The sequence below is a fragment of the Euphorbia lathyris genome, chromosome 4 (genome assembly GCF_963576675.1).
Source record: "Euphorbia lathyris chromosome 4, ddEupLath1.1, whole genome shotgun sequence".
Lineage (NCBI taxonomy): Eukaryota > Viridiplantae > Streptophyta > Magnoliopsida > Malpighiales > Euphorbiaceae > Euphorbia > Euphorbia lathyris.
Window position 1 is genome coordinate 53658859 of NC_088913.1, and position 25781 is coordinate 53684639.

The following is a 25781-nucleotide window of genomic DNA, read 5'->3' on the forward strand; positions in this document are numbered from 1 at the left end:
GGACACGAAAATAGTTCAAAACGAGGCTCGAGACGCGTCTATAAATAGGATTTTTCCATTGTAAATTAGATATCTTTTACTTTTGTAATTAGCTTATCTTCCACCTTGAGAAATCCTCTCCACCTCCTCCATATCCTTCAAACCTCCATTGAAGATACCTTCGAAGCTCCGTTCACCGAGGATTACTCAAGCTCCATCCTTAAATCCTAGAAAGACGCCTGCATTGGTAGACAGGTTCCCTGAAAGGGATTTTTCTTCTTTTATATTCTGTCTAGCCTCTGATACATGCTATGAATTCTAGGTTTATTGTAACTTCGTGACAATACATTCATCTTTGATATATAATATAGTTTTTGTTCATTCAATTGTTTTGATGTTTTAATCTTTGTCTCACGCTTTGTCTGATTGGTTTAACTCATTCGATAATCCCAAAATTACGTTGGCACATATTGCGAGCTGAATCTGACCTAGTCAGTGCCTATAGGATTGGTTTCTGCGAAACCTCACTAAGGGATAAGTGTACCCCGTCGTTATCAAGTAATAAATTTCTGGTTTAAGTCCAGGTTATCGTCCACAGGATTTATTTCTACAAGTATCAAGCTACTCGATCTCAGATGTTATCTAGGCTTAGGGGGTTTTGAGTTTGGTTTGTTTAATTAATCTACTCCTAGGTTGAATTATGCTAATCCTAGCTAAGTTATCTGATTCTAACTAAGTTATCTAATTCTAGCTAAGTTATTCTAACCCTAACTAAGTTACTCTACCCCTAATTGATCTTTTACCAAAGCAATTAACTGAATGAACATGAAGGAATACGATGATAACAATGATAGAATGTTTAAGCAATTGAATTGAAACTAAGTCGCTTGTGTCCAAGGCGATTAACCCGACCTATCCTCCTAAAGTCCCTAGTTCGTGATTCCCTTGTAAGGCCGAAACTAGCTCTAAGGCTCAGTAATTTGGGCTTAATCTTCTATAGGGTCGTCACATATCACTTTCACTTGCCGTTTTTAAGCACAACGCTTAGCGTGTCCCTTCCAGTGCATGCATTCTTTTAGTTATATCCTAACCCTTTTATCACGTTTTGGAGGTTAGAATACTTATATCATAGTCGCCACCCAATTTTAATGCTCGGGAACATGTCAAAATATTAGATGACACACGGGCCCATAACATTCCATCTTTTCAGAGTTAGGTTCGTGACTTAAACGGTTCAAGGGTCTGATTAATAATTTGCAGACTTGTCTTTATTAAAATACCATAATATTTCTATTTCAGATTCAATTAGATATCGTTTTAGCATTCAAAAGCCATAAATAAATACTGAAATGTAAAATTATTATATCATTTCACAAATGAAACCATTCTGTCCTAATACATCAAATCTAGCCCTATGAAAGTAAATCTATTAAACCTGCAAGACAATAAACGTTAGCTGCGGGACATTGGGACCCATCTTTCAGATTTAACTACGGCGTCAGACTCGATTAAATAGTACGCATTTATTCCTATGATCTAACATGTCAATATGTAATTATTCCGAAACCTAATCCATTCATCTAGTAGATTTTAATAGAAATGACTAAGATACCCTTTTAACCCGGGATTTCTTTTATCCTAATTTATAATAAAACAGAAATAATAAATTTATTGAAATGAAACCTAAACTACCCGGACAGAAAAATATGGGCTTGCTTATTTGTTCCATGTTACTGATCTGGAGTGGTCCCCGATTGAAGACTACATCTTTGATCTTCGATCGGTGATTGCCTTTCCGACAGACCCTCTGTTTTACGTGTCAAAACCAAAAAAACAAAGGAAAGAAGAAGAAAAGGGGAAAACAAGTTGCAAACAGTAGGGATGGGCTTTTAAAACCCTTCAAAACTTACCTCTGAAACGCTTCTCTAGTTTTTGGTGCAAAGTAGGCCGACGTACGTGTGATTGTGACTTGAGCAGCAACCCGAACCTGTGCAACAAGTGTTTTACAATGATCAGAATGTGGTATCCCACAAACTTGAACTGAAATTCACCGGTTTAAAGGAGTTTTTAACCCAAAAGATCAATTCTGGAGGTTTAGTGACTTCAGAATTGATAATCAGTGAGGAACAGTTGTAGTAAAGGTGTTTCCTCGACTAATAACCTTAAAAGGATGTTGGATTTGGGTGTTAGAATCTCTAAAAATGGCTAGTTTGGTAAGCTTTGGTGTAGAAACCTCGCTTTTTCACTCAATTTCACTCACTTTCACTAAGTTTCACTCTTTTTCACTAAGTTTCTTTCTCTTTTCTCTCTCAAAAGTAATCTTTTATGATCAAAACTGTCTGTCTTTCGTATGTCAGTTTCCTTGCCTTTTAGTAATGGGAAAGAGACAAAAACTGTCAGAAAATTGACTAAAAACTGTCGTAAACCGTCGAAGGTCACCGATCAGCGACCATAGTTCCCGATTATAGACTGGGTAGCCGATCGAAGACCTACGTTGCAACAAGTATTTTTAAAATATCAAAAAGTATCAATCCAAGAGAATTTTGATAAAAACAAAGTAAAACAAGCTAAATAACTCGGAAAACAGGATCTAGGTCTTAGCTCGTATCTCGCACAACGCGTCGTGTGAAGCCCACATACACAAACTGTTAGCTAGAGTGTAACATAGAGTCATCACTAGGACCGGAAAAAGTCTGTGCTCACAACATTATTAATAATGAAGGCAAGATCGCAACCTGAAGATGAGAAAATACCATTGAAGTAATTAGAGATGAGGGAACCCAAACATGTATGCCATTCCTCCCATAGACCAGCATCATTCTTAAGCGTCTGAATAGTGTTCTTCCCACGCTTGCTATTTGATGCCAGATGAAAGAATTTAGAGTTTAGATCACCAACTTTTAGCCATAATTAATTTGATAGTCAATGCTACTATTCCTCCCGTTCGCGTAAGACGGCTTCTAAGTTACCTCTCGCTACCCGAAATGCTTCCTGCAATGCTTGGTCCATCCTCTAGTGAAGGTGGTTAATCTATTGATCACAGGCATATATTTTGGAGCAAAATCTCTTTCTGATTCGGGTACCCCAATCGCCCAGAATACCACTACAACACTGCTACCACAGTAGCAGATCAGAACCCATGTCTTCAGACTAGGTAGCCGTAACAATCAATGCACATTCCCTTTCTCCCAGCCACTACTTCTCAACCCGAAATATGCGAATCGAAGCCGGAGTGAACTGTTTAACAGAGAGGAAAAGTGTCGAGTGGTTAGAGTAGCTGGCGTCCTCATTTAAAACCATGACGTTCATAAACATATTCAACCAATTAGAATCAACCAAGGCCCTGTCTAATTTCTCCTCCAAACAATTAACAACCCCTCTACTTTTCTCCCAAGTGAACGAGTAACCCGACATCTTAACTTTGAAAAGGCCAAATTACGTAATAACTTCATTGAACCCCTTAAGAAGAGCCAATGGATGAAGATTACCATTCCTCTTTTCCGCCTGGGAAAGCAAGTCATTAAAATCCCCACTGATCAACCATGGTAACATCTAACTATCATTCAGAGATCGGAGATGCTGTCAGGACTCCCTTTGTCTAGCACACTTCGGAAAGCCATAGAAACCAGTTAATCGATACTCTGGCAAACCTTGAATATAAACTCTAGCATCAATAAAATTAGAAGAGAAACTCATTAAGTTAAACAAATTCACATGTCTTCATAAAAGGGCAAGACCCCTTATTGCGCTAATATCATCCACATAAAACACAGCAGCAAAAGACAACTTCTTTTTTATTGCATTAACCTTCATACGGTTACATTTGACTTCCATTAAAAAAAATTGGGGTTAAATCTACAGATAAAATCCCCTAAGATACGAATTGTACGGGAGTTCCCTAACCCCAACAGTTCCAGCTCAGGTTACATATGTAGACTAGCGGGTCTAATGGTCAGAACCCGCTCCAAGAAATGCATTTCCCTCATCCCATTCCATCACACTGCGAGTCTTGTCTGCCTCAAACCCAATTCCATCACACTGCGAGTCTTGTCTGCCTCAAACGGGACCGATCTTGAGACCCTGACATCCTTGTCCATATGCTTATGTTTTGCTTCAGCTATCTCAACCCTCGTGTCCTCCTTTAGGAAATGCACAAGTCGGACAGGTGTCAGGACCTATACCCGAGGGAACATCAGCCTTCTGCTATGAAGTCGCAATGGAGCCATCACTATGATTTGGCTGCAAGAGACTAGGGCATGTAGTTTTCCCATTTTTTCAATGACCACCGGCATGAAAAAAAGCATAAACTTGGACTGAGGTTAAACCATTCCTCTACTCGCATGGGCACGAAGCCAGGTCCTATAAACCCGCCCAACCTTCTCTAGAGCATCAACTTTAACCAAAGTTGAACAGAACTTGTCTACATGACCGATGCGACCACAAAAAAATAAAAGGTTAGCAGACGTTCATATTTATAGTTCACCCATGACGCCGACCTTACTGATTTTCATCTTCCGCTTCAGAGGCAAAAGAACATTGATTAGAAAGCCATAGAAGTTATTAGCATCAGACTCCACAAATGTTCTCAAGACATTTCCAATGTTGATGGTGACACTATCCGACATAAACCCTGGAGGTAAATCAAATATATGCACCCAGAACTTGACCTCCGAAAAAGTCAGGTCAAAGGATTCTGATCCCCTTCCAATCTCTTGATGAGAAGTAAGCGTTGTTCAAAGGTCTAAGGACCGCCTTGCACCACATGTTCGCATTCAAAGGGGTGGAAAAAATCAAACTAGAATAGGTTAGGGCTTAATTCCTCAATGAACAGTCCATCTGAAGGACGTCAAATGTGAGCTAAAGTGTTCTTTATGAACGAGGCATTGACACTTCTATCTGTGAGAAAAGAACCGAGAAGGCTCTAGGATGGGGGTCTCGGGTGCACAAGAAGTTCGCCTGGTTAAAGGACAAGGCCACTATCATTTTCCTTAACTAGGATAGTTATCACACACTGTTCGGTAACGTCATCCATCGAAGCAAGGAAGGGGATGAGTAAGGTTGTGAGAAGAAAACGACGAACACACCACCTGATATGGTAGTTGAACGGGATGATAGCGGAAGTGAAGGGTTTAGATGCATGACCTCGTCAATAGCGAGAAATTCTTAATTCTTAAAAATAATTCTTACTTATTTTCTGTTATAGACTTTTCCATATTCTCTATGATGCTTATTTTCCAATATATTTTTTTTTTTTTTTGCATGAAAAGAGATGTGAAAAATGTTGTGTTAGTTATTTGTAAACATGTTCATGGGCTGGGTCGGGCCGGACTTGGGCCGGACCTAATCGGATTTGCCATATACTTATATTGTCCAAGCCCAGCCCAGCCCAACTCGTATTATATTCACATCGGGTTCGAGCCGGGCTGGGTTGGATTAAAAAAATGAATTCTCAAGCCCAGCCCGGCCCGTCCAACTAATATATATATATATATATATATATATTAAAAATAAAAATAAAAATCACAACTAAAATATAATTAATTAATATGTACTATAAAACGTAAAATTATATTTGTCATTTTTAATTTTAACAAAAGTCAAATCCTTATTATAAAAAATTAACAAACAGTTCGAAAATATACATTCTGAAAATGAAAAGTCGTGAACCTAAACACTATAACACATATATATATAACCCAAATATAAATTAGAAAAACCCTACCCCAGAATCTTCTTCTTTTTAAAACAATAAATGGCATTTAATAAATTAATTATACTAAAACAAATTATTAATATAAAATATAACATACAAATTTAACTTTGCAAATTTCTGATGATATAAAATATATTAATAAAAATGATCAAATTCCATTTTAAAAACTACTGATATAAAATGGAAAAAGCTAACGAGCGCCCCCGGACGTTAGATAAGAAAAATAATTATCATTAATTACTACATTGAAAGAATAAATAAAAGGATGTCATTATTTATCATTAATCTTTTTTTTACTAATTGATCATTAATCATTTTTTTTGACTAATTGATCATTAATTATTCCATTTTATTTCCACCATAACATTTCATTCCCTCTATTTTCTATTCCCACCATTTCATCTTCCCTTATAAATTTTATAATTTTTTCAATTTTTTCCCTCCACTTCCTTTTCCGCCAAAAAAAATAATAATCAGATTACACTTTCAATTATAAAGCCTTAATATCTCATTCCCTCTACTTCATTTATGCCATTTCATTTCCACTTTTTTGAGTTGAGAGCAAAATGTTTGATTTGAATGTCCTCCCATCCAATGATGAAATAGTTGCATTCATGGAAGAAGATAATGTAGAAGAAACTCATGATCAAGCAAGTCTACGGTTACACCCATTTGTGGGTCAAACATTTTGAAGTGAAGAAGAAGCATGGATATTTTACCAAAATTATGCACGCCGACACGGTTTTAGCATTCGGAAAGATCGAACAAAAAAAAGATGATATAATTGTAAGGCGTGATTTCTACTGTCATTGTAGTCGAACTCAACCAGGAAAGGAAATTGACCCAAATAAGGAGCAAAGAAATAGAGTTTCTCATAAATGTAGTTGTAATGCTCACCTGTGTATCAAATTGAAGATTTGCAATGAAATATTTCATGAAGAGTGGCACACAACTATATTTATAGAAGAGCATAATCATGCTTTACTATCTCAATCACAAGTGCGGTTCCTTCCTGCTAATAGAATGATAAGTCAAGAAGATAAGGTACATATTCTGCTATTGAAAGAAGCTGGTCTATCGGTGAGACAAATTATTCGTGTTCTTGAACTTGAAAAAAATGTAGAGCATGGAGAGCTTCCTTTTCTTGAAAAAGATATCCGAAATCTTTTTACCAAAGCGAGAAAAACAGTTTCTGGGAATGATGTTTCCAATTTGATAGAGTATTTCAAATTTTGCAAAGAAGAAAATTCCAACTTCCACTACGTTGTTAAGGTTGATCATGAGAAGAAATTGGAGCACTTGTTTTGGTGTCCAGCTCAATCAATTGAGTGGTATGACAAATATGGGGATGTTGTGTTCTTTGACACAAATTATAAAGTAAATTTATATGACATGTCATGTGGCATATTTGTTGGTATGAATAATCATGGAAAAACAATATTTTTTGGATGTGCACTACTCCGGAATGAAACTACAGATACTTTCAAATGGTTAATGAAGGTATACATCATTTTCATTTATTTTTTTCTCATGAAAAATAGCTTACTTTTAACTAACTCAATTATTCCTCCAAATTTTTGCATTGTTCATTATTTTATAAGATTTAATTTTTTTCAGTATGTTCATTGCTTTTAAGTTATTCAATTATTCCTAGCATTTTTTATTACACTATAGTAGTGACATATATATTTCATTAATTATAACGTATATGTTTTTATTTTCTTGAAGACTTTTGTGGATACTATGAAGAAGCCACCAAAAACTATCATAACAGACTAAGATCCATCACTACAAGAAAACAGCTAGTTAGCTATCGCAATTTTGGTAGCTGTTGCAGTAGCTAAAGCGGTTTACCGACTGAATTTAGCGGTTTACCGACCAAATTCATTCAGTCGGTAACTCTTTAGTCGCTGGATAAAGGCCGACCATTTCTGAAGATAGTCGCAGAAAATAGCGACTATTTAACTTAGTCACTGAGCAGTCGCTAACATTACCGACCCAATTTTGCGACCAATATATAGTAGCTAATGATCAAAATGGACACATAAGCAAATTCTTTACTAACGAATTTCCTCTGTCGGTGATATGCTACTGTAATTGGTTTACAAATGAATTTCTGACAGATGTTTGTCAGTAATTTAGTGAAAATCTTTTACCAATAACCTGTGCTCAATTTATTTATTTGTAATTATTTTTTATATAATTAAAATTGTATTTACAATTAGAATTATTAAATGCAATGATAAACTTATTCTAACCTTCACAATAAATTAACTACAATACACAATATTCATGAAAACTAAAAATATATTTAGAAATAATTAATATTTGAAGTTCAAAATATGTTAAAATATATAATATAGCTAACAAAATATCATAATCTAGGTTAACCTAACATATTAGGTCAAAAATCTATATGATAAACTAAAAAGGTGAACCTATCAAATTGTGTCAAAATATATCTAAAAGCTCTCTACAGTCGCCTGAAGATGATCGATAGTATTTTGGAGTTTGCTAATAGATGGGACAATTCGTATCTCCAACTCCGTCAATCGTTCCTGAAGTCGTACCAAATTAGTTGCATTAGCACACAAGTGTATACCTTCCGTCATTTGCTCTTGTCTTTCACTTACTTGTTGTAGACGTGCTAATAAATTGGTTCTATCCGCATTGAAGCCATCAAGGCGCTCCTGTACGGTGTCAAGCGGGTTTCTTATGCAATATTTGTTTGAGTTTCATCATGATATGGTATGGTTTCCCACATTTTAGCCATCCTGTAATTCACAACAAACTTGGATATTTCAGTATGAAATAATTTACCATTAACATTCAAGGACATTTATACAATTACAGAAGGGATAAGGCACCAAAATATGAAACTGAAAGGCAGAAATGTCACATACTATTATAGACACACCAAAACAAATGTGATATTAATCAAGGATAGAATAGAAAATAGTATAGTCTAGCCAATGAGTGTATGCTCATAAAACTATTGTATTAACTCCTTTTTCAAAACTATAAAGCCAATTCTTGGATTGGGATAGCTAAATGACATCCTTTTTTTTCTTGTTATTTGGCTCCAATATTAAGGTAATAGCTAATGAACTAACAACATCAAAAAATCTTAGTGAGTTCACACCAATCAAGGTTGGTTTGAGTGCTAAAAGCCTCTAATCGCTTAAGCTAGGTCATGAGTTCGATTCCTAGTTTATGCCGAAAATCTTAAATGGGAGAGGAACCGCCTGTGAACAACCTCAAACCCGATTAATCGGATATAACAAGAGAAGTATCAAACATACCCTGGCCAACAAAAACATTAATACAGAAGGTAATACTGTCACAAATGTCAATTGAAGAAAGTAATAAACCGATTCTTTTATCAGTATGGATCTCCTAAAGATGTTTACTCTATCAAGAACAATTAGTTGGAACTTGGAAGTGGAGTCAAAGTTTTTCATATGGACAGAAGGAAATCCACTTCCAATTATGCTATAAATAACAAAATAGTTAGTTATTAACTTCCATAGATTCCTCTAGCTCAATAGGAAGAATATAAAAGAGAATGCAGCCATAACAAACCTTCACTTCATCATAAAGCTTTTTCTCCCACGCTACCATCTCATCGGACACAGTAGCATTAGCTTCGTTCTCCTCTGCATCAAAATCATCAACACACTAGGCATTCCTTGAAACGAACGATTCCAAGAGATAACATGCATCACCCTTTTAGAATGATCAATTGGTTCTACAACATAAGTAGCTGGGTTAGAATTCACCACTAATAATCAATCAAACAACAAATTGAACAGATAAGAACTGAAATATATCATATAATGAGAATGAACAATTACTTCGATTGAACTGCAATTTTATAGCCTCCAACATTTTGGAGACCTCGCGAGTACTCTCAAAAGCCTTGAAGAAATGATCGTTAAGATCTGCAAATACCTGCAACAAGGTCAATGGTTTTCTAGCCCTCCTTCCCACTATTCCATCTCCTTTCTTCACCACTGCCGGCATTGGCACTGGCAACTCCATATTCTCCTCCACCACCAACATAGGCTCATTCGCTTCCGGCTGCGGTTCCATCTCCGACATACTGAGTGATCGCTGCAAAGTGGCGGCAGGTTCTGGAACAGAGGGGTCATAAGGGAACTCTCGATGGGCGAAAGCGCTCAGAGAAGCGCCGGTGTTTTTCAGTGACATGGCATACGCAGAGTGAGCAGCGGCGAAGGTGTTGCGGGTGCTGAGAGCTTCTTACATGAATTGGTAACGATGTTTATAGGTAGAGACAAGTTGTTCGTCCTGGATTTTGGATTCAGTAGCACCCATATTTCAAGGTGAGCATTTGAGAAAAACACAAGAAAGAATTGACTCTTCCTACTACCTGAGCAAGTCACTTCAAATTTAAACCAGAAGTACCATTTGGATTTCTAAAAAAAACAAGTGCCATTTTATGAATTCTACTCATTATGACAACTGTGTTCTATGGCCGAAACAGTAAGTTCAGTACCCTGTCGTCAAGCATAAGAGAAAGCAAAGGAGCATTAAGAGGTCTAAAACAAATAAGTTTCAAGAATTCAAATGTAGTTTTTATCAAGAGTGCTGAAAAATGCAAGTTACGAGTCTCACATTGCAACTGCTAGTTGTACAATATCAAGAAATTACACTCTTGGACGATAATAGTTCTTAGAGCCATTCACCTATGAAGCTATGAATCCCAATACCTTCACCATTGCCCACACAATAAAGCTTTAATTACCCTTCATAAACCCAGGTTATCCATATTTTTGTTCCTTCAAGGACTTGTATAAAATATTGAATCGTGTTTTCACAATAATCAAGTACCAAATATGTCTCCCACTACCTCTCTTCTGATTTTATCATCTCTCTCTCAAAAGAAAAAAAAACATAAAAAACCACACCAACATTTTCTTCTAGCAAATTGAACTCCACCAAGATTTGTTCTCAATGTCTATGCTATGCACACCACTCAACCTTCCAAATATCCCATTATTTCCTATCAGCTAGGTAAACAAGTACAAAAACATTTGCATGAACAGCTACAGAAAAAACACCAGAGTAACTAGATTAGGAGCTCAAATCAGTTCTCAGGATGCTAGATATTTTCCCTTCAATTGTATTCATTGGTGAAGTTATAACTTCATAAGGCAGAAGATAAAGTTAATTTTTAACAAATCCAAGTTGAAGACAGGAAATTTTAAAGTTTGAAAGGCACTGCATGGATTCCATGTCAATTTATTAGTGAGCTTTTTACTAGATTTTATAGGAGGGGTCATCTTTGTCATCACATAAATTGTTTAATAGTTGTGTTACACAACTGAAGTTTAGATATTTTACCATTATAAGTGCGTAAAACAGCCATGGGTGACATTAAGCCGTTAAAGGTTTGACAAATGACTTGATATTTTATCTGGTATAAAAATTTATAATAGGCTTAATGTACCCTCCAACTTGACACGTTTTACCTTTGGGCACCCTTTACTTTCACTTGGACCTATTTGACACCTGAAGTTGTTTATTTTATAACTCTTACACACCTCAAAGTTATAATAGCTTCTCATTGTTCGAGAGTGTGTTTCACATGTTAATGACTTAGCAACACCCAATTAAACTACGACACCTAGTTCTAACTTATTTTTCTTCCCAAATCACAAATTAACTCAAATAATAATAAAAATTCAAAGCTTCTTACAATAACAACCGGAATTTCATTAAAAAACCCAAGGATTTTAATTTTTTTATCAACAATGAACAAATTCCAGAAATAGATTTCCAAATTTAAATCTATTCTGATTCAAAAATCTTGAGAATTTCAAATTTTGTTCTTAGCTCAGCAATCAAAAGGATACATCAATTCCATCAAATAAACAACCTAACTGTACTAGAAAATCCTTCTTCTCCAAAACAAAACAAAAAAAAGTTCAAAACCTTTAAAATTTTCAAGAACAGACATGAAAATCAATAGCCACAAGTAACCATGAAAATTGATCTGGCAACGGGATGAGCCAGGAGATAGTGAAGGAAAGATTGGCGGCTGCAAATCTAAAATCCGGTGGAGATAAGCTACGAATAGCCCTTAAATTAACTACTACTACTACTCTTTCTTTCATCTTATACTATTTCAGTTTCAGAGTATTGTAATTTCAAGGTTCAATAATAGGTTTTATGCTAATCTTTAATGAATGTTCTGCGATTTTAAATCTTTTTTTTTTTTGGTATACGGAAGATCATGACAGACCCAGATGCTCCAAGCCCCAGTGATCCCTACTTAAGAGAGAATCTTCATTGGTTTGTATTAATTACTGAAACTTATCTTTAATGAACTTCTTATACACTTGTAAAGTCTCATAAGAACATTAGCAGAACTTTAAAAGTTATTGTCAAACTACTGATATAGCAAACTAATACCAAACTCTGTAATAAATATATACTGATATAGCAAACTAAGAAACACGCAGAACAAACATGGTTACTGAACAAAATACTGATATAGCAAACTAATACCAAACTCTGTAATAAACATATAAACACTCAAATAGAGTGGGATTACCTCCAGAAATTCCTTCTTGCAAAAGAACCTGAGTTCTCAAGTTCTCAGATTCTTATCTTCAAGGAAAGAAAAAAAATTAGCATTAGATAAAAATAGAAATCAAAACCCTAATCTAGAAAAAACAAATACAACCCTTCACCCCATGAGCTAATAGGATACAGAGGCTATATCGAACGGAGAGGGCTTAGGTCGAAGGTGGAGGGTTCAGATTAAAAAAAGAAGAGTTGGGTCAGGGAAGATGCGAGCAGAAGAAAACGCGGAGGAGAGAAGGGACTAGAAGAAGACGTCGTTCACCCCATGAGAAGGGACTAGAAGAGGCCTTAGGACTTAGGTCGAAGAAAATCGCAAAGGAGTAAGACGCAGAGAGAGAAGAGAGAGAGGCACGTTTAGGTTTAGGTTTTAATTTAATTTAATTTTCTTCTTTATTTTTAATATATAATTTTGGTTTTTCCTATTTTGCCACTAGGCTTGGTCGCTGGATGAAAAATCCAGTAGCTGCAATGGGCGCCCATTTTGCCGCTTTGTGCAGCGACCAGGAATAATTATAGGCGACGAAATTAGTCGGTAAATAGCGACCAAAATCTATACGGTCGCTAAAAACAGTAGTAGCAATTTCTCAAGTATTGCCAAACACTAAACATTGCTTTTGTATATGGCACATCAATTCAAAATTTAGTGGTTGGTTCACATTTATTCTCCGTGATAAATACCAAGCGTGGTGCAAAGATTTTTATATGCTATATAAGTTGGAGACGATTGAAGATTTTGAGACCCAATGGCCCCTTGTTCTTAGCAAATACCACTTGCTTTGACAATAAACATGTAAGAGGTTTATATAATATCAAAGAATTTTGGGCACCGGCATACCTTCGAAGTTACTACCTTGGAGGGATGAGGACTACAGGAAGATCCGAGTTTATTAATGGTTTTATCAAGAGATTTGTGTCGTCTAATTCAACTTTAAACAATCTTGCTAAACAGGTTAGCAGAAACTCACTTTTTTCCCTTCTCAAATAGTGGAACTAGTAGGTACTATTAATATGTGGCTGTTTATTTTATTTTATTTTTTTGAAATTTGGTTTAATGAATTTCAAGCTTTTTTATTTAATTAAAAAAATCGTGATCGGAATAGGGAATTCTGTTTACATGAACAATTTTTTTAATGGAACTGTTTGCATGAATAGTTGATGAACTAATTAAATTTCAATTCATTGAATTTAATTTCTTCCATCTTTTGACCTTATATGTACATGTCCTTAATTTGATTTCTATTTAAATTTTGGCTGGTGTACAAAGTTTCAAAGTGATTCATTTTTATTATGTTTATTATTTTGTTAGATTGATGTTGCGGTTCGAGAGATTATCCAAAGACAATCACATGATAATATAGCTGTCACTAAGAAGAATGTTTTAAAAGTCAAGTCCCCTTTGGAAGAAAACGATCTCAAGTACTCACTCTGTTTGCTTTTGAGAAGTTCAAAGAAGAATGTCGTAGATCAAATCAATATTCAATCATTTGCGATGATGGTTATGATTTCACAGTTAGATATTATGCAAATGAAAATAGTCGATGTCACAAAGTATTTTGCAATGGAAATGTTGCAATGTGCTCTTGCAAGCAGTATGAGTTTTTGGGGATAATTTGCCGACATATATTGCGAATATTTCTTCAAAAGAACTGTCATGAAGTTCCATCTATTTACTTCCCGATTCGTTGGCGTCTTGATGAAAGCACCACTTCAACTCAATTTTTAGGTGATCAAATTATACAATCTACTGAGTTGATCAACAATGAAGATATTATTTGCCCTCCAAAGTCGAAACCCAAAGGAAGACCGAAGAACAAACGAATATAGAGTGGAAAAGAAATGACAAAACAAACAAGACATTGTTCTAAGTGTAAGAAACCTGGACATTATGCAAACAATTGTGAGATGGATAAAGATGATGCTACTGTGTTGAACGGTGCACCCACAAAAAAAACAAAGTTGATACATGTAATAAAGATTTGAATCCTATCTTTTTAGTCAAATATTATATTACTCAACTAAACTACTAATTTTTTAGGCCACTTTTGTAGACATTATTTTTTATGAGTTGTTAATTATGATTTTTCTTTTATTCTATGAGTTGAAAATCTTTTTTTTTATTTGATTGGGATGAGAAATGATTGTTAAATTGGACAGATGAAATGGCGAGAAGGAAGTGAATGGGATGTTCAGACCTTAAATTTCAAAGGTCAATTTGATTTTTTTTTTTTGTTGGTGGAAAGGAAGTGAGGACATAAATTGAAAGAAAAAAAATCTGCAGAAATTGAAAGAAAAAAATCTCAAAAGAAAGGTGAAATGATGGGAAATATTATGGAGAGAATGAGATGTTAAGTTGAGAAGATGAAAAAAAGTTGAAAAAATTATAAAATTTTGAAGGGAAGATGAAATGGTGGGAATAGAAAATAGAGGGAATGAGATGTTATGGTGGAAATAAAATGATTAATGATCAATTAGTTAAAAAAATGATTAATGATCAATAATGACATCTTTTTATTTATTCTTTCAATGTAGCAATTAATGACAATTATTTTTCTTATCTAGCACCCTAGGGCGCCCGTTAGCGGGCTCGATATAAAATATACTAATATTTAACTTTTTTGTATGCAAATATTTATTTAACTAATACCTATTAATTATAACTTATTATTATTAAGATTATTAATCTTAACACTATTATATTAAATATTTAAATTTCGGGCCGAGCCGGACTAGACTGGGTTTATCAGATTAATCTCAGGCCCAACCCATCTTATGTTCGGGCTTAGGCGGGTATGGACTGAGCCGGGCCACTTATTAAATATGTATGTCCAAGCCCAACCCATTAAGAACGGGCTTGGACGGGCTGGGCGGACCAGCGCGTCGCTGAACAGGTCTAGTTATTTGTTATTATCCTATTGATAATTAGTATTTAATAAAATTGCAATAAATTGTTGTTGTTACTAAAAAATAATGCCTAATATAAAAAATAATCAATCAATAAATAATAAAAGTAAAATATGTAATACAAAAATTTAATAAAAATAATAACTTATGGATGAAGAAAAATCTTATCATGATCATAGTATTATAAAGATTATAATAACGTTAAAGAAAATAATATGTTTTGTACAAATAAAAATGATAAACTTATTTTGAGTAAAAAATGAAAAGTAGTTCCAAAAAACACGCTCTTAACTCACAAGCTATTTTTTTATTATTATTTGCTTAAGAAAGGTGAATTTTTTGACATCGTGATTATCATTTTTTTTTTTTTTTTGTATAAATGTAAATACAATCGTATATAACATAATGAGTGTACTTGCCATTCATGAATTACATTTAGTTGAAAAAAATAGGTTCAATATCACATTAATTACATGATTAATCTTCTAAAATTCACATGCCACAGGAAGAGAAAATTTGGACAAATTTTAATTAAAATATATCACATTAACAAGTTTAGTCAATAGATCATTTTACCTCATTTTCCAAAAGAAATACTATTATGAATCAGGGTAAAAGAATGCTATATTTGAATATTTGATTTTCTTTTCCTTTATCAACTACATGAATATGAATATGACTCACCCGGATCAAAAAAATTCCTTTACATAATAAAGCTCTTGTGATTCAAGAACGAAAAAAGTAATGAACATACAAAATCAAAATGCAAGTCCATGATGATTACCAATATGCAAAATCAATAAACATCTGCAATCAGCTCATCAATCAAAGAATCCTCTATTTCCCTACCAATTTCCTGAATTTCATCTCCCAACTCCATCCACCTAACATCTTTCCCCAGCATCTTCTCTGATTCCTTCCTTACTTCCTCCTCCTCCTCAACCAGTAACCCCCACGCCCCCTCCTCCAATATCTCATTCCCCTGACTGTAACGAAACCTTTTCGCCACTGATTTTGTCCGTGTCACTGTTCCCTTTAATGGCTCTAAAATCTCTCCCAAACCCAAATTTATGCGATCAAATAGAAGCCTCCTTTCTGATCTCCTCCAAGTTATCTGCTCCCTGTACTTCTTCTCCAAGGTCTCAAAGATAGAATAACTAATTGGGCCATTAGGGACATGCTGCTTTCTACTTTGAAAACCTGCCTCAGTTAATACATCAACCAAGTACGAAAAATCCCTGCTCTCTTCCACTCTTAATGGACTCATTAGGCATTGATTTTCTTCAGACTCATTTACAGATCCTTCATCACTCGACACTGCCATGCTGGATCCTACTGAGTATGCTTCTGAGGTCTTTGCCTTCAGAAGTTCAAGTTGCATATGTAACCCTATAGAAAATGAAGCATGGTCTATAAGAAAAAATAAACAAAAAAAGAAGAGGAAAGCCTCGAAAGGAAAAGAATGTGCAGCACTGGTTCACTTACCATGTAAAGAGGCACTTACACTCTTAAAACAGTCTGAACTGGATGAATTATCTCTCTTGCCCAATCTGTCCAGTACTGAATTTGGAGTGATTAGAGATTCTGGGTCAGTGCAGGAACTCTGCGAGGACACTGACTCTTCTTCATAATTTTCATTCGACACTTCCTGCATAATGAATAATCAAAATATAAAATGTTTCAGATTTGTTTTAGGAAAGAAAAAGACAACTTTTCTTATCACCTATTGGATCTGTGAAACATCTAATTAGACGCAATCATGCAAGAACGAGGATAACCAAGAGAGAATCCCAAAACTCATAGCTATAGCTGAACCTTTTAACTTTTTAACAGAATCCATAACTTACGAATTTCATGTTTGACAATAAACTCCCGATTCTGTTGCATAGAATAAGTATTTGCTACTCTTTTATAAGTTATTCTGAATAACTTATAAAAGAGTAGCAAATAATTAGCTTCCAGAAACAAGGAACTGAAATCAAGTTGGCAAAAACATGTAGGAGTCAGAAGGACCCAAACGAAAATCATTTCAAGTTCTGAATTTATTTCAAAAGCAAGATGCCAACAAACCTGTACATGCGAAGCATCTTGGATTTGCGAAGGAGAATCTTCACTTTTTTCTGAAAAAATGCAGTAATTTGATTCTGATTTATGTTTGTCATAATTTGAAGGGGACTTCTTCACAGCCAGAGTCTCGGTATTAATCTCCATATTTATAGAGAATGAACTTCTCCTAGGAGATTTAGGAACAGCGAATTTATTATCAATCAGGTCATCTTCCTCAACTTCATTCTTGTGCCCTTTCTGCTTCATACAAGCCTCTTGCAAGGTCTTATTGTTTTGTCGAGAGGACTGAGTGACCACTGAACTTAGGCCAGTGGCACCTTTCTCAAGTTTGCTTCCCTGATCATCCTGAACCACATAATTTCCTATCGAGAAATTGTATTCTGGCATCTGATAAGGACTCACTTGTGACTCTTTATAGTTCGAGCTTGATCTTATACATTCCAAACCATCTATATGGTTCAAACCCTGCTCTCTTGTATCATTTTGCACAGAATTAACTGATTCAAGGTCACTCATATATCCACCATTTTCAAGAGATTCCTGCCTCATATTGGAATCAGAACTCCTAACCGAGTTAAAGCACTCAAGCAGGGAACTGGATCTTGATTCACTCCTGCCAGAGAGTTCAACTAGTTTAAACCTTTTAGATGTGTTCCCTCTTTCAGATATATGCTTCTTGGCATTGCCGGTCATATATGACTTACCTGAGCAGTTAATTTGCCTCTTCCTATCAGAAAAAGGAGTAGAAGAAGGCGTTGTCAGCTCAAGTTGTTTTGCAAAGTAGTCACTACCACTAAGTTCGGAGCTTGGTTCGATAGACGACATGGTACTTGTACCCTGTCCCACTGTTTTAGTTCTTTCCTTCCTAAACCTTGGCCTAACAGATTGTGTGCCATTTGGCGATCTTTTTCTTTCTTTCTTCTCAACATATAGATTCCTATTGGGAGAAATCAAGATATCGTTTTTCTTTCCCAGGGTTGGTTTTACAACAACAATCCTAGAGTTTGGAATTGACCTCGAAAAATCACTAGCATCAACAGTACAATATTCACCAGAAAAATATACTCCAACACCATTTTGAATCTTTTTCGGTGAGCCAAGAAACTTGATCTCACTTCTCCTCCTAAATGTACTGCACTTTCTAATGTCCCTGAAAGTGATTGATGATGACTTTAACATGGCTAGATGCCCTGACTGCAAATTAGAATGTACGTCATGATAGTCCTCAGAACCTCGACATTTCCCATATCCTGAAACACATTTCCTCTCCATGTCTTTTGGCATCACATTCCTCCCCTTGAGATCTGAAGAACCCATATGCATTTCCGCATCCACAACTGTTATGGTATGATGCTTTTTTCTACTCAATGTTTCTAATACTTTCAAAACATTTTTATATCCATCCTGTTGTTCATTACTGAACTTGAATGATTGCTGATCGGAACATTTCTTTCTGACACCAATAGAAGAAACTCTGCGTAGATAATTCTCAGAGAGGACTCTCGGTTTCTTTAGAACAGGCCGCTGGATTGGTATTTCATCCAGTCCCATTAATCTAACCATTACACTTGGTACAGAATTTGTAGATTCCCTTTCTGTCGACATTTCTTTGAATGGCTTTTTAAGCACTCCCTATAGAATACAATGGTTCATTCACCTGCATCAAATTAAAGAAAAAAAGCTATTTGAACAAGGAAAATAAATATTATTTGAAAATCTCAAATGTTCAATGCCTTTCCCTTTATCTTTTCCCCACTTAGAATATTTGCTATTTATGAGAAATCAAAGCCGAAAAACCTTCACAAAACAAGATGATGATGAGCTTATTACTGTATGCTTCTAATTGATACTTTTATTATAAGCAACCAAATATGAATGCCAGGAACAGAATAGTCATAGAGTAAACATAAAGAAAATGAAAGAGCACACGAATCAGAAATGAAAACCTAATTGAAATCATTTTTTATTTTTATTTATTATTTTGCGCCTAAAAGAAAACCAAACAAAAAGCAATATTTTTCTTTTGGTAAAGCTAGTACCATATATATCTCTGAACTTTAAACAAAGAAAAGGAGTGCAGAGTACATCTAACTCACAGGCTTATGTGATAAAGCCTGAAATTTAAAAAGCATTTCTTAGAAATCCAATAATTATGTTACTCCAATAAGTGCAAAAGTTGCAAGAATTGAAACAGGCAGAAACAAAATCATTAAAACAATTTCTTTCGGTAAGCAATAATTAGTCCCAGTAAATGAATACAACACTTTTCAATTCCATATAGCAATATAAAAAAACTATAATTGAACTGCCATAATATCAATAAATAATAATTATCTAATCCCACTACAACAGAAAAGTACCATTCTCCAGTAAAGAACAAAAAGCAATTACCCAGCATAACAAAGTGATTCAAAACCCAGAAAAGAGAAAAGAAAAAAAGAAAAACGAACCTTGTTGAAGCGATGATGATATCATAATAGGGTTCCTCCCTGAATACTAAAAAAGCAGAAATTGAAACAAAATTGGCTCGCTTGTATTCTAATTATGGGTGAAATCCCATGAAAACACTATCTGATCTTTGATTATAAACCAAGGAAAAGAGACACGCCGACATTGAAAAAGAATTTGCAGTCAATCCGCTATAAATATACTAACATTTACTAAATAGGTCAAAACCAATTGAATCACGGCAGGTTGAATACCTAAAATGATTGAAAGAAATTTAAAATACAAACTTGCCTTAATTATAATAATAATAATAATAAATGAAATGGGATTTTGGTATCTTTCTCCACCATTATTCTAAATTACATGAAAAAGATGCGAAAGATTAGGGAAGAGAGAGAGAGAGAGAGAGAGAGATTGAAATATTAAATATAAGTAAGAAATTTATAATTATTTGGAGCAAGAAACATAACGGACAGGTGGGTTCAGTTTGGTTGTCGTTTCGTGGATTTAGGCGCGCGATAACAATTGCTTTTTGTTCGCCTACTTGGATTGGATTGGATTGGAGCTACGTCTACGGTTTGGCGCGCTGTTATTTTGCTACTTCCAGTTGGTAGTAGTACCATTTTTTTTAATTTGAATTCGAATTCAATTACCTACGCATTAAGGTAACCCTCAATGTGGACAGGAAAGTCCCTCCAGGCCAGAAGATGAAGCGAAGCGGTGAACATGGTTTTGGGTTAGTCTACGATACGAACGGCTTCCGTAGTTCTGTTTTTACTGTGGTTTCATTGGTCACTCGGATAAGTTCTGCCATAAACTCTATGATCATCCTAATCCCCCCTCTATACGGTTGTATGGCAACTGGATGCGTGCCTCAATGCGCAGGTCCAGTACACAAATTGGTAAAAAATGGATTAGAGATCCCTTGGTAGACTATGAGGAGGAAATTCTCGATGATGAAGTAGAGAGCTCTGTGGCGGCTGGGGCAGGTGTATCCGGGGGAAAAATGAATGAGGCCTAGGTTCAGAAGGAGGATATTACTAAAAGCTCAGTGGATGGACTTATTATGGATCCGAAGCGTCCGAGAATGACAGAAGAACGTATGGAAGTCGATGATAATCAGACAGATAAGTCAAAACACATCTCGATGGCGGCGCCTGGAAAACAGGGCCGCCCGGGCCAATGAGTATCTTAAGCTGGAACTGCCGTGGACTGGCCAATCCACGGACAGTTAATGTCCTCCGGGACTTAGTGGGTGTACATAGGCCGGTAATTGTTTTCTTAATTGAAACAATGATTAAAGAAGTGAAGGTAATTCCTATTAGCAGGAATTTAGGCTTCGATGGTTGCTTTTGTGGTAGACAGTGTTGGGCATGGGGGCGGACTTGCATTACTTTGGCGGAATTCTATCAATATTGAGGTGATCTCTTCATCCCAAAATGTTATTAATGCAAATATTTCCTAGAATAGCCTCCCTACTTGGAGGTTTACTGGTTTTTATGGATTTCCTGAGAGGAGTAGAAGACGTGAGTCTTGGGACTTACTTCGTTCGCTGACATCGGGACCGGAAGAGCTATGGTGTTGTATGGGCGACTTCAATGATTTACTTAACAGTGCAGAGAAACGGGGTGGCAATAGGCATCCAAACTGGTTGCTTGAGGGTTTTAAAGAAGCTGCGGAAGATTGTGGACTTATAAATATGCCTCTGCAGGGATACCCGTACACTTGGGAGGTGGGTCGAGGGTCGAGTAGATGGATTCAAGAGCAATTGGATAGAGTGCTGGTCAACTCATCATGGAAAAATCAGTTTTCTCAATCTAAACTTCAAAATTTGACTACGGTAACAGCTGATCATTCTCTTCTGCTACTTGAAATAAGACTGTGGGTCCAAGCTCCTCGAGTGAAACGATTTAGATTTGAGAATTATTGGTTGCGTGAAAGTCATTGTAGTCAGGTGATTGAGGATTCTTGGCAACGATGTGGGTCAGCTCCAATTCAGTCCAAAATAGCAGCATGTTCTAAAGCATTGAAGACGTGGAGTTTGAATTTGGAAGGAAATTTCCGAAGAGCCTTAGCGGAACAGCGAGCACTCATGGACGCATTTCGGGATTGCATGACCAGGTATGGAATTGAACAATTCAATAATGCATCCAACAATTACTCCAAACTGCTCAAACAACAGGAGGATTTTTGGAAGCAAAGAGCTAAATTGTTTTGGCTTCAGGAAGGTGACTTAAATTCTAAATACTTTCATGCTTATGCTTCGGCACGTAGAAGACATAACAATTTCACTAAATTAAAAGGTCCTAATGGTATGTGGCAAACTTGGGGTAATGGTTTGGAAAAGATTGTGCAGGACTATTTTCAGGAGGTATTCACTACTAATGGCAGCAATCCTGACCCCATTCTTTCACATGTTAAAGCTCGGCTCTCCCAGGAGGATTATGAGCATTTAGTCTTGCCGTTTGTGGAGGAGGAGGTTAAAGCGGCCTGTTTTTCTATGCATCCGGATAAAAGCCCGGGTCCGGATGGGCTTAATCCTGCATTCTATCAAAGGTTTTGGGGTACAGTTGGAAAGGATGTCACTAGCACTTGTCTATCTATTCTTGATCATGATGAGCTCCCTCTACATCTTAACGATACTTTCATTGTTCTTATTCGGAAAAAGCCTAATGTGGAACTTGTTACGGATCTCCGCCCCATTGCTCTTTGCAATGTGCTATTCAAAATCATGTCAAAAATGCTTGCAAACAGATTCAAAGTTGTCTTGCCCAAGATTATCTCTGAGTGCCAGGGTGCTTTTCTTTCAGGACGGTTAATTACGGACAATATTATTGTGGCTTATGAGGTCATTCACAAGTTAAAAAGTATAAGGAAAAATAAGAAAGGTTTGGCGGCGCTTAAACTTGACATGAGTAAAGCGTATGATCGAGTGGAGTGGGATTTTCTTCGCACTATGCTAGTCAAGATGGCGTTTCCGAATAAATGGATAACTTGGATTTTGATGACTCTTACTTCGGTGTCTTATACCATCATGCAGGACGGAAGAGAAATTGGGCCAATTATCCCGACTAGGGGTATCCGTCAAGGCGATCCACTTTCACCCTTTCTGTTCTTAATATGCGCCGAGGGGCTGTCCTCTATTCTTCAAGCAAAGGAACAGAATGGACTGTTACATGGGTGTAAAATTGCACAACAAGCACCACGAATATCGCATCTATTTTTCGCGGATGATAGTTACTTATTCTTTCAAGCTATTGAAAAGGAAGCAGATGTGATTCACCAGTGTCTTCAGCTATATGAAGCAGCCTCGGGTCAACGAATTAATTTTCAGAAATCGGCTCTTATTTTCAGCAAAAGCTCATCGGCTCAGAATAAAGCTAATATATGTTCAAAACTTGGGGTTCAGGAAGTTGATGACATGGGGTTTTACTTAGGGGCTCCGGTAACGGTGGGAAGAAGCCGAATGCAGACATTCAGTTTTCTCAAGGATCGTATATGGAACCGAATCAATTATTGGAAAGAAAAGTTTCTTTCTAGGGCGGGAAAGGAAGTGTTAATCAAATTCGTGCTACAATCTATTCCTACATACATAATGAGTGTATTCCTAATGCCGGATCAATTTTGTGATGATATCAACAAAATGCTTAATAGATTTTGGTGGCGCTCGAATGTTCATAATTCTACTGGTATTCATTAGCAGAGATGGGAAAGGCTAAGCAGGCCAAAAGCTGACGGGGGCATGGGCTTTCGCAATATGCACTTGTTTAACCTTGCTTTATTGGCAAAACAAGGATGGAGGATTATTCTGGAGCCAAATTCGTTGGTGAGCAGAATATTAAAGGCTAAATACTTTCCGGAGACTAATTTTCTTCAAGCGGAGATTGGTCATAATCCGTCTTTTATTTGGCGTAGTATTCTAGCAGGCCAAAAGGTTCTTTTAGCGGGGCTATGGTGTAAAATTGGGAATGGATCATCTGTGGATATATGGTCCTCACCATGGTTACCGAGTAAAGCTGATCCGCGACCGGCAAGGACGGCGGTGATGCAGAATAGACCCAGCCTGGTTCAAGAGCTACTTCAAGATGATGGAAGATGGAATAGAACTGTAATCCGAACCATTTTTGAAGAACGTGACCAGCAACTTATTCTCTCTATTCCACGAAGAAACCTATAATTAGATGATGGCTGGAACTGGATACATGATATAAGTGGTAAGTATTCGGTGCGGAGCGGGTACAAAGTGCAAATTCAACCAATTATTCAGGATCTTAATCTTGTGGATGTCAATTGGCTAAAGATATGGAAGCTTCAAGTCCAACCTAAGGTTAAAAATTTTATTTGGCGTCTTTTTTCTCTCTGTCTCCCTACTTGTCTAATCTTTCTAGAAGACACACTCATCATCCGAACATTTGCCTTGTATGTGGTGCAAACAATGAAAATGAGAGCCACATCTTTTTATCATGTCCTATGGCCCGTCAGGTATGGATATTATACTTTGGGGATCAAAGGATGGATATGGTGTTCGATTTTCTGAATTGGCTGTCAAATATGTTAATATTGGCCTCAACATCTGTGTTAGCAGAAATTTCTGCAATTATTTGGAGTTTGTGGAAGTATCGGAATGGTGTTCTGTGGGATAAAAAATATAAGAGTTCAGGGGATTTGCAATGGCCAAGGAAGAGCTTAATGCTTGGAAACAAGCAAAACTTGTTAATTTGAAGAATAGTTCACAAAAACTTGGTGCTAATGAGTTTTGGAAGTGTACAAGTGAAGGTTCTTTTGCTTGTAATGTTGATGCAGGTATTTTTGAAGAGGAAGGATACTGTTCGTTTGGCTTTATTATTCGAAATCACTGAGGGCAATGTATCTTTGCTGCTCATGGTCCGTTTGATGGCTGCTACAATCCGACTGAAGCTGAAGCGGTGGCAATTCAGGAGGTACTCTCCTGGATTAAGCAAAAGGGATTCACAAAAACGGAAATTCGTTCTGATTGTTTGGTTGTTGTCAACGCAATTAACCATCCTTGTCCGAACTTGTCATATTTGTCAGATATTATTTTTTATTGCATTTCATTGATTAACGAGTTAGAAGATATTTCAATCTCGTATGTTAGGCATTCAGCGAACATTGCTGCCCATACATTAGCTAGGGCCGTAAGTTCTGTGTCTGCTCGTGGAGAGTGGGTCTGTCCATCTCCGTTTATTAGCAATGTTATTCTTTCTGATCTAAGATAATAAAGTTTCTCAGTTTCAAAAAAAAAAAAGCAAGCTTATAAATAAATTTGTAAAAGGTGTCTATATCCATTACTATTACATTATTACATAGCACTTCCGTTTAATATATTATTTGCTTTTTGAATGTGTTTAAATAACTTGATTGTATTTCTGAACTTTTAAAATATCTTGATAGCCTCCTCAACTTACATAAAATATTTAGTTAGCTATTTGAACTTGCACAAAATCTAATCAATTGATCACTCGGTGGCAAAAAAAAAAGTAAGTTAAATGTCGAAAATGTATTGTACACCTCTTTAAAAATGTAAAACAACCAAATATTAGGGATGACAAGTTTTATAGTTGAGCAAATAACTTCCTTTTTAATCTATTTTTGAATTATGTAATAACATTCTAAGATGCGTGGAATACATCTTTTGCATTTAACTTACTTTTTTTCTTTGCAACCAAGTGATCAATTGATTATATTTTGCGCAAATTCATCGAGCTAATTGAATATTTTATGCAAATTGATAGGGCTATTAGGATACTTTGAAAGTTCAGAGGACCAATCAAACTTTTTAAGCAAGTTCGGGAGGGAAATGATGTATTAAGCCTAGTTTTTTTAACGCGTCTTTATAAGAGTACGTAATAAATAACCTCTATTATATGTTAGAAATTTGAGACAATTGTAACAATTTTTTAATACCTCTCTTTATAATTATAAATAACAAACAGTGGTGAATACAAGATTACTCAGTTGGGGGAGGGGGCCGATTTAGAGAGGTATAACAAGCCCCAAAAAATTAGAAAATTGGATTTAGAGACACCTAATAGGCCAAAATTTT

At 36.0% G+C, this 25781-nt stretch overlaps 1 protein-coding gene, 1 long non-coding RNA gene and 1 pseudogene across 3 annotated transcripts; 1 reads left to right on the forward strand and 2 right to left on the reverse strand.

Moving 5' to 3' along the window:
- The first annotated feature begins 6258 nt into the window (after positions 1–6258).
- Positions 6259–14281, forward strand: LOC136227180 (protein FAR1-RELATED SEQUENCE 11-like; annotated as a pseudogene).
- LOC136226305 (uncharacterized) lies at positions 7982–12657 on the reverse strand. 2 transcript variants are annotated; one of them, XR_010687682.1, is made up of 4 exons: positions 12270–12657; positions 9547–10000; positions 9275–9440; positions 7982–8466 (listed from the first exon to the last, which is right to left on the reverse strand). It is a non-coding gene; the product is annotated as an uncharacterized lncRNA (long non-coding RNA). The 2 variants fall into 2 exon arrangements; XR_010687683.1 differs by having other exon boundaries at positions 9547–10209.
- Positions 14282–15822: 1541 nt separating the features above from the next.
- On the reverse strand, positions 15823–20373 carry LOC136227253 (uncharacterized). Its single transcript, XM_066015916.1, has 4 exons — positions 19720–20373; positions 17273–18926; positions 16688–16850; positions 15823–16591 (listed from the first exon to the last, which is right to left on the reverse strand). The coding sequence occupies exons 2-4, from the start codon at positions 18872–18874 to the stop codon at positions 15999–16001; spliced, it is 2358 nt and encodes a 785-aa protein (XP_065871988.1). The 5' UTR covers positions 18875–18926; positions 19720–20373; the 3' UTR covers positions 15823–15998.
- Positions 20374–25781: the final 5408 nt, after the last annotated feature.